We start from the raw sequence: 9,579 nt of genomic DNA, 5'->3' as shown, positions 1-9,579 counted from the left end.
GAAAATTTGGGTAAATGATACCATATTTTAAATGTTGTTTATAGCTTTTGACTGATTTCAGTAGCGGTTTGTAGTTTCCAATGTCAATATTTACTAAAAGTTACTAGATTGAGTGTTGTATGTCTCTCTACGCAGTTTAACAATAAGAGATGGGTACTGATTCACTCCTCAACAAATTAAGTGTGCTCATGAAATGATTTGAGAAATTAGCCCTCAGCCCAAAACACCTGTTCCAGCCTTTATTGCATTATCATTCATAAGGTATTATTATATTACATCTATATTTATGAAACATTTATCATATCAACTGTTTATTCTGCTATCAGCTACAGCCCCAACATATTGCATTTACATTAATATCACAAAATATGAATTACAGAAGAATATTTAGTTATTTTCAGATTTGGTTCTAACAAGCATGGTGTGAAGTCTAGTCCTTGCTGATCCAGGTGTCCCTGCCATTTTATGTTCATCATATTTTACAGGGAGTGGGTTAAAAATTGCACTGTGCAGGTCTGTTGAGATTTATAGGGCTTTATAATTACAATAATTATTATTTTTTCCTTATTAGTGAGATTAACTTTAAAGATAAAGATACACGCATGGCTGATAAACATAAATGAAGGTGTTTTGTGATTGTGGAGATGTGCATGTGTACCACAGCCAAGGGTGAGACACACACCTGCACACTTTTAACTTCAATATTTATACTTTATTGCTGATAGAAAAAATGTTATATATAAGAACAGTTTACTAATCCACATTCCTGTGTGAAGAAAATACTTAACACAAATGGAGGTGTTTTGTGATTGTGGAGGTGTGTGTGCGCCTAAGCCAATGCATTGGTTTAACCTTGCAGTTTCTTTTCAAATTCACTGGGCTTAAGTACACAGCCAACACACCAGAAACTGGTCTTACAGCCTGCACTGAAAACCTTGGAGGTTTTGCTTTGACTGAAACAAGTGAAAATGAACAACTCCTTAGTAGCATTACTGTCGCACTCACAATGAACGTATCTGTTCGAGAGTGTTGTATTGCAACACATTTTTGATCTGCATATAAAACAGGTTGTACAAGGGGAACACAGACTTTAACATCTGTTATTCAATTATTCATCATTAAGTACAGTTTTCTATTCATGCTGAGGGTCTAATTTCGGGCACCATGCATGATCCCTCTACTGTATGTTGGTCTCACAGGAATCAGGCTGCAGTATTTGAAGTGTAACAATGAGTTTGACAGATTTCCTAAACCACGGATAGAAATAAGCATAGATCACAGGGTTTAGAAAGGAGTTAAAATAGTACAGGACCATGACAAAGGTGGCAGATGAAGCATTGAGCAAGTTATCTTGGCCTGTAAGAGCGACACAATAATATGGAAGGAGACATATTAGAAATACAACCACGAGTACACCAAGAGTCCTGGCTGCTTTCATTTCAGATTTTTTAACAGTTACTTTCACTGATTGCTGGAGTGTGACTGCTGCAACATGAGACCGCATGGCACGAGCCTGAGACACAGCCACCACAAATACTCTCATATACAAAACAACAATAACAGTAACAGGAACAATGAAGGAAAATGTAAGATCTACAAGTCCAGCAATGTAGTTAATAAAAAGTATACACTCTCCAATGCAGGAGTTATAGCTGCCTGGTTGTTTCAGGATGTCGCTCAGGATGAAACCTTGAAAGATTACAGAACATATCCAACACAGACAAATGCAGACTTCAACTCTTTTTTGTGTGATTTTGGTGGAGTAATGCAGAGGATGACAAATAGCCACATAACGGTCAATTGATATAAGCACCAATGTTCCTACTGAGGCAGAAGTAATAGTGTAGTCTAGATAATGATACACAGTGCACATGAGGTCACCAAGTAACCAGCAGCCATCCATGAATGTGATTGGAAAGACCATGAGGAGGCCCACGATGAAATCCGAGACAGCCAGAGAGACAAGAAGGAGATTTGTGGGCGTGTGGAGCTGCCTGGAAAGAAGACCAGCAATATATCATTATCTAAAGTATATTTTATCATTCCAATAAAATCAAATAGAGCAAAGACTGAAATACAGTAACATTACTTTGAAAAATCCCTCTGTTCCAAACGGTTTACAATCAGACAATACTTTTTATTACTATCTGCTAGTTTCATAAATTAATGAAATATTTGGCTACTTAAAGTGGGAGATTGAAATGATGACCAGCAGGTTAAGAGCTGTAGTGATCACAGCGATTGAAGACAGCAGTATGTAAATCAACATGTTCTCAAAGTGAGGCCGTGTTGGTTTTGTGCAGGAGGCATTGAGGAGTTGTGGAAAGCAGAGTTCAGTTCCCTCCAAGATCTCCATTGCTAGAGTGAGGATAAGCTGCAAAGCTCTGGCGGTGTTTTGACCAAAGCATCCTGTCATACAACCGATTTATCTTTGTCCTCCCTGCCCTCCCCTCCTTCCTCCTGGCTCTGTTGCTCTCCATAGAGATTGAAGTACTATGCCTTCTGTGCTCATCTACATGAGTGATGGGGAGGATCAGTCCCATCATCAGGGGATGTCAAAGGGAGCAGATGACCCCTGCCCAAGGCCCACAGGGGCATTTGCAAAGGTTGATAGCTGGCCCTTCAATGAGATCAAGTACAACTATTTATTTAGTGACTTATTTCAATGACAATAGATTTTCTATGTATTTGCATGATAAATAAATATATTAATATATTATAACCATCATTACACTTGTCCAACTGACTAGAAAAGTCAAAGTTTCAGTAGTGCCAAGATGATGGTATGCCACTACTGCTTCAGCAGCAAATACAGATGGAGTGTGGAGTTGCATGCCACTTGTTCAGTGGTATATGCCATATGGTATATGTAATGCTTCTCAGTCTATAGTGGTATAGTATGCCACTTATATTCCACTGGCACATGTCTTTTCCTCATGGTAGGTGTCACTCTAAAGTTAGGCCACTTTCAAATTGTCTCCCTGATCAATATGTAAATTAATTTCATATGTCCTGGGTGATGTACCCAAAGCTAATATTGGACCTAGTCTTAGTTTACAGTGCTAAAAAGTTAGCTTAGTCACTGCAGCCCACCCTGGCTAATTGAAATTTAGACCCAACTCACCAAATAATATCAGGATTGTATTTGGCATGTTTAATTTATTAGTAGAAGGCAATTACAGATTATATTCTATATCACTGAACATTGATCAGACTTATACATGGAATATTATTTACTATTCACCATAAATACATTGAATGAGCAACCAGTTGATAACATTGTGGCATAAGTCTTTTTCTACTGGTATACATGATGATGACAATGTATGTATTGAATATACGTATGCTTGATTAATATTTTGCAATGTCGAATATCATGTAATGTCATGTGTGATTGCAGACTACCAATAAATTAAACATTAAAAACATAATAGGTGCAAATTAAGAGAAAGAAGTATTTTGTGGTCAGTCGGTTCCAAATTTCTGTTATTGATGCGTTAGACCGGCTGCGGTGGCTAGGTTCACCTTAGCCATGCAGCTATTGCACAGGATATACAGTGTATACTAGGCTTGACTAGAGTCTACGAGACATCCATTCATTCATTTTCTGTAACTGCTTATTCCGTAAGGGTCGCGGGATGCTGGAGCCTATCCTTGCTAACATTGGGTGAGAGGCGGGGTTCACCCTGGACAAGTCGCCAGTTCATCGCAGGGCTGACACATAGACAGACAACCACTCACACTCACATTCACACCTACGGGCAATTTAGAATTAACCTAGCATGCATGTCTTTGGACTGTGGGAGGAAGCCGGAGAACCTGGAGAGAACCCACGCAGACACGGGGAGAACATGCAAACTCCGCACAGAAAGGTCCTGCCCCAGCAAGCTGGGGGATCGAACTCAGGACCTTCTTGCTGTGAGCAGCGCTAACCACTGCACCACTGTGCCGCCCGTCTACTACACAATATTGGACAATAGCAGACAACACTAGAAAGTGCTAGACAACGCTAGACAAAACTAGGCAATGCTAGACAATAATAGTGGCTTAAAAAACAAACATAATAAACACAAATCACAAACATATTTGTAAAGTCACACAACTTATAAACTATCTTACAGCAAATGGAACAGCAAATCACTGGAAATTTTGCAGTACATTCAAGCGCAGAATATATTTTTCTAAACATTTTTGCATGAATTGCAAAATGATTTTTCTCATTATAAAATAATGAACTCACTCTCACTCCAGGGTGCAGTGTGTGCTAAAAGACACACACACCTGGACCTCAATACAGTTTTACATCTCCCCTCTGGGTTAGACAGAACATTATAAAACATATACAGCTCTTAATATCAAAGACAATCCTAATTATAACTCATCCAAATGGATAGTAACAGAATAATTGGCATTTATCTACCCTTTAATACAAGTCATCTGCTATTCTGCTGTCATTGTCTGCTGTCTGCTCTCCTGTATTGTTTTTTTTTGTTTTTTTTTTTTGTACATGATAACTGCACAATACAAACACGTGTCTCAAGCTACCTGGCTGCCTGCCACTTATTTCAGCAAAATCTCTTTTCCATTTTGCTGCATTTTTGGTGTGTCTGGCAAAACTGAAGTCTCAGCTCTAACAGTCACTGTTTGCCACTGTTAAAAACACTAAAGTGTGTACCCCTCGTTCACCTGGCTACATATGGACATCAGCATTAGCCACTGAAACAGTGACATACCACTGTAGAACAAGCAGCATAACATTAAAGACATTAGCATATGCACTTGATTTAAAAGTAAATCTGTGCAGCACTACCATTATAAGGCATTTTAAGGGTACCTGAAGTGGGATTGGATGAGGGCCCCAATTTGAAAAATGTTGTTCCCCTGTCGCTGATTTCTAATGGGTGGTCTGGAAATGACCGCGGTCTGTTTTATGTCCACCTTTGACTTTCAACCAGATTTTTAGGGTTGAATGTGAAATTAATTGAATCTACTGAGTTTGAATTAATTGAGACTTTTTAGGTTTTTCTTTGCACCCAGATGATCTCACTGCATAAAAATCTCATTCACGGGACACAACTCTGTTTCATTTATAGTGAGTCCAGACAAAGGTCTCATTTATTCCAGACTGCACAACATCATAGTGCGTGGCAACAGACGGAGGGCCCCAGAAACAAAAATAGTTGTCAACAATTAATCATTTTATCCCATGTGGTGTTACAACAAAAAGAGTAGGAGATTTTTTTGCCTTCTCTTGCCAAATGTGAGAAATTTTATCACGTTCCATTACAGTGACCACTATGAGCAGAAGCACTTTTCTGTGTGCAACTGCAAACTGTAAAATTAGAAGTGCAATGAAATTTTAGTTCTGTCAGATGCAACTGTGAAACGACCGTTGTTGCCCACTAAAAATTAAATGAAACATGATTTATGACTGTAGGGCTCTTGTTTGGTTAAAGAGTAAGCATGGGAGTTAAAGCTCACAACAGTAGTATAGACAGTCAGTAAACTAACCTGGCCTCTCTACATCCTGGTGTGAGTCATATATCAAAATTTGTGACTGTAAAAACATCTAAGATTTATGTAGCTATCACCAATTCACCTTCCATGTAAAAGTGTGTGTCTGATATAAGGGTGGATACAGTATGAGGCAAATACAAAAATTGAATTTAGTGGGTCGGACACACACTAATTGACACATAGTTATGAAAATATATTTAATCTCTGCCATATTCTCTCAATAAAGCCCCATAAATCTTACATACTGGACTTTTAAGTACACAGCAAGCAAAAAAAAGGTGTCACAGGCTGGATGCTGAGAGACTACACAATAAATACCACAGGTAGTGCTTTGTTCAAAATAAATGAAATAAACAAACCAAGTATCTTCACAGTTGCCTTGAAAATGAAAATCATTCTTAGAGAATATTATATTTAATATACACAATGGAAAGGCAGTCTGCAGTATTGAATTACTCATCACTATGACCAAATACACTCTTGTATTCATGCTTAGGGTGTAATTTCAGTCACGATGCAGAATTTCTCTCTACAGTACATTGGCCTCAGATGAGTCAGGCTGCAGTATCTTAAATGTAGCAATTAACTTAATGGATTTTCTAAACCAGGGATAAAAAAGGGCATAGATCACAGGGTTTAGACAGGAGTTAAAATAGTACAAGAATATTACAAAGGTGGCAGATGAAGTATTGAGCAAGTTATCTTGGCCTGTAAGAGCGACACAATAATATGGACAGAGACATATTAGAAATACAACCACAACAACACCAAGAGTCCTGGCTGCTTTCATTTCAGATTTTTTAGCAGTTACTTTCACTGATTGCTGGAGTGTGACTGCTGTAACATGAGACCGCATGGCACGAGCCTGAGACACAGCCACCACAAATACTCTCATATACAAAACAACAATAACAGTAATGGGAACAGTGAAGGAAAATGTAAGATCTACAAGTCCAGCAATGTAGTTAATAAAAAATACACACTCTCCAATGCAGGAGATATACCTGCCTGGTTGTTTCAGGATATCACTCAGAATGAAACTCTGAAACACTGCAGAACATATCCAACACAGACAAATACAGACTTCAACTCTTTTTTGTGTGATTTTGGTGGAGTAATGCAGAGGATGACAAATAGCCACATAGCGGTCAATTGATATAAGCACCATGGTTCCTACTGAGGCAGAGGCAACAATGTAGGCTAGATACTGATACAGAGCACACATGAGGTCACCAAGAAACCAGCAGCCATCTGTGAGAATAATTTGAAAGACCATCATGAGGCCCACGAAGAAATCTGAGACAGCCAGAGAGACGAGGAGGAGGTTGGTGGGAGTGTGGAGTTGCCTGGGAAGAAGACCAGCAAGATATTTATCATTCTTTACACTACTCATTCAGATAAAATCAGATAAAGCAAAGACTGAAGTAATATTGTTTGGAATTCCTCTGTTCTTCACAGTTTAAGATCAGACAATACTTTTTATCACTATCTACCAGTTTCATAAATGAATGAATGGCTACTTGAAGTGGGAGATAGAGATGATGACCAGCAGGTTGAGAGCTGCAGTGAGTAGAGAGATGAAGGACGGCAGAATGTAAGTCAGCATGGTCTCAGAGTAAGGACGGGTTGACTTTGTACAGGAAGTGTTGAGGAGTTGTGGAAAGCAGAGTTCAGTTCCCTCCAGAGTCTCCATCACCACACAGAGGAGAATCTGTTGATGTCTGTCAGCGTTTTGACCAGAGCTTCCTGTCATACAACTGATTTATCTCCATCATCCCTGCCCGCCCCTCCTCCCTCCTCACTGCTACTGCTCTTTTTCCTTTCCACAGAGATTAAAGCACTATGCCATTTGTACGCCTTCCTCAGTGTTGGTGACATTGTTTTATGTCCACCATTGGCCATCTACTGTATGTCCCGGCCCAATTTGGTGGAGCTAAAGCTGTAGATGTTGCTCTTTGTGGGAGTACAATCTCCCTCTTATCTTTAAATTTTGTACTCAGCTTACCCTAGTAGGTGGAAATCCCATTCATGGAACCTGATTTCTCTGTTTCAGTTTCAGTGACTCTGGGAAAAGTTAAGGTGTTGATTTCTTCAATTCAAATATCCCTGTTTCGAGTATGACAGCATTCTTTTTTAAGTTATGGCAATCTGTATACTTGAGACACAACACAGAAAATCATCCTTGTTGATAAAACCAAAACCCAGAATTTAGAGAGGAAAATTATTTCAATAAATTTTCGAATTCTGGAGGCCAGTAAAAAAGGCAGAACCTCTCCTGTGGAGGGGGTGAAGTTGTAACCTCTCTAATGGTTGGCAGCAAAGGCTGGGTTATAGAGGCTGCAGCTGAAAGCTGGGCCACTCTGTAGGTGGACGGTGGACAACAAGACCAGAGAACAGGATAGGAAAGCTGGCCCCGTGGTTCTGGCGCCGCCAGTGCAAGTGGTTTTGCTATCTTACACCAGCACACCAGCGCAAGTGCTGTTTTTGCCATGTGTGTAAGGGTCTGTGCCACTGTGTAACATGAAGACAAAATGAAGGTGTGGCCCGGCATGTTTGCTCTCTTGTTCTCAGGGCATTGGAGTAAAAACCACTTGTGCCTTAGGGCCCTGTCTTTTGCTGATCTAAAGCGCAAGTGGAAAACAGGAGGCGCAATGGATTTAATTTATTCAAGGTGTGTCCAAATCCACCTTTGCCATTGTGCCAGGGGCGGGGGTGATATTTTGCCCTGCCCCACCCTTTGCACCACCAGCACAAAGCGGGATACACCTATCAGGTGCCAAGGGACTGATCTTCACAGGTTTGACTTTGGAGATGTGAAATGTGGGATGACGTAACTGCACAGCCACAGGATTAATGATTTTGGAGATGGGAAGGGGCCAACAAACCTGGGAGCCAACTTCCGACTTTCCACACGGAGAGGCAGGTCTTGAGTAAAAAGCCAAACCCTCTGTCCCACATGGTAACGAGGAGCTGGAGTACGTCGTTTGTCAGCCTCCTTCTTGTAGCATCCTGAGGCCCGAAGAAGAGCAGCCCGAGCCCTCTTCCAGGCGAGATGACAACGACGAACCAGGGCCTGAGCAGATGGCACAGCAACCTCACCCTCTTGGTCTGGAAACAGTGGTGGCTGGTACCCATAAACACAGTGAAAGGGGGACAGACCAGTGGCAGAAACGGGAAGTGAGTTGTGTGCATATTCAATTCATACCAACTGTTCACTCCACAGGGATGGATTCTGGGAGACTAAGCATCTAAGACCTGTCTCCAGTTCCTAATTGTAACATTCTGTCTGACCATTGGATTAGGGATGGATACCAGAGGAGAGGCTGGCTGTGGCACCAATAAGTCAGCAGAACTCCTTCCAGAACTGGGAAACAAACTGAGGCCCTCTATCTGAAATGACATCTTGTGGCAGGCAATGCAGACAAAAAACATGAGACAACATGGCCTCTGCCATCTCCTTCGCAGAGGGGAGTTTGGCCAAAGGAACAAAGTGCCATCTTGGAAAAGTGATCAATAATGGTGAGTATAACAGTGCTACCTTCAGAAGGGGGCAAACCAGTGACAAAGTCCAAAAATATGTGGGCCCAGGGTTGTCGGGGTACTGGGAGAGGATTAAGCAGCCCATGCGGTCATTGTCGTGAGGTCTTATTTTGAGCACAAACAGAGCAGGCAGAGACAAATTTCCCCACATCCCCCACTAAAGAAGGCCACCAAAACCGCTGCTTCAGCAGACTGACTGTCCGACTCACCCATGGTGAGCTCAGCCTGTGGCATGACCCGATTGCAGCACTTGCGGACGAAGCAGGATTGGGACAAAAAGAAGGTTCTGAGAACCTCCGTCAGGAATTTGAGCCCCCTCCAGTGCTTGTCTCATCTCACTCTCAATGTCCCAAGTCACAGCTCCAACCACACGTGCAGCGGGCAGGATGGTAGAGGGGGCCCTTGGAAAGTCATCAGGTTCGAACCGGCAAGAGAGGGCATCTGGTTTGGTGTTCCTGGAGCTGGGGCGATAAGACAGGCTGAAGTTGAATCGGGTAAAAAACAGGGCCCACCTGGCTTGAT

General features: G+C 41.3%; 2 protein-coding genes and 1 long non-coding RNA gene across 7 annotated transcripts in view; all 3 read right to left on the bottom strand.

Moving 5' to 3' along the window:
- The window catches only part of LOC146322551 (uncharacterized), a 155,187-nt gene extending 146,679 nt beyond the window's left edge, over nucleotides 1–8,508 (bottom strand). The window contains exon 1 of the long non-coding RNA XR_014771301.1: nucleotides 8,403–8,508. This is a non-coding gene — a long non-coding RNA (uncharacterized LOC146322551). The remainder of the gene's footprint in view (nucleotides 1–8,402) is intronic.
- Nucleotides 1,178–2,356, bottom strand: LOC146322553 (trace amine-associated receptor 13c-like). The gene is made up of 2 exons (XM_084725001.1): nucleotides 2,184–2,356; nucleotides 1,178–1,994 (listed from the first exon to the last, which is right to left on the bottom strand). The coding sequence occupies exons 1-2, from the start codon at nucleotides 2,354–2,356 to the stop codon at nucleotides 1,178–1,180; spliced, it is 990 nt and encodes a 329-aa protein (XP_084581127.1).
- Nucleotides 6,047–7,210, bottom strand: LOC146322552 (trace amine-associated receptor 13c-like). Of its 5 annotated transcripts, none has more exons than XM_084724563.1 (2): nucleotides 7,038–7,210; nucleotides 6,047–6,902 (listed from the first exon to the last, which is right to left on the bottom strand). In XM_084724563.1, the coding sequence occupies exons 1-2, from the start codon at nucleotides 7,208–7,210 to the stop codon at nucleotides 6,047–6,049; spliced, it is 1,029 nt and encodes a 342-aa protein (XP_084580689.1). The 5 variants fall into 5 exon arrangements, with proteins under 5 accessions (XP_084580689.1, XP_084580690.1, XP_084580691.1 ...); XM_084724564.1 differs by having other exon boundaries at nucleotides 6,047–6,863; XM_084724565.1 differs by having other exon boundaries at nucleotides 6,047–6,864; nucleotides 7,135–7,210.
- Nucleotides 8,509–9,579: the final 1,071 nt, after the last annotated feature.

Source organism: Lutjanus erythropterus, chromosome 8 (genome assembly GCF_056507025.1).
Source record: "Lutjanus erythropterus isolate fLutEry1 chromosome 8, fLutEry1.hap2, whole genome shotgun sequence".
In the NCBI taxonomy this organism is placed as follows: domain Eukaryota; kingdom Metazoa; phylum Chordata; class Actinopteri; order Lutjaniformes; family Lutjanidae; genus Lutjanus; species Lutjanus erythropterus.
The sequence above is the reverse complement of the archived record's forward strand: the minus strand, read 5'-3'. Positions and strand labels throughout refer to the sequence as shown.

Coding starts and splice junctions, on each gene's coding strand:
- LOC146322553 (XM_084725001.1), bottom strand. CDS start 2,356: ATGGAGATCTTGGAGGGAACTGAACTCTGCTTTCCACAACTCCTCAAT. Junction 1,995..2,183: donor ATTTCAATCTCCCACTTTAA/GTAGCCAAATAT, acceptor TCTTCTTTCCAG/GCAGCTCCACACGCCCACAA.
- LOC146322552 (XM_084724563.1), bottom strand. CDS start 7,210: ATGGAGACTCTGGAGGGAACTGAACTCTGCTTTCCACAACTCCTCAAC. Junction 6,903..7,037: donor ATCTCTATCTCCCACTTCAA/GTAGCCATTCAT, acceptor CTGAATGAGTAG/TGTAAAGAATGATAAATATC.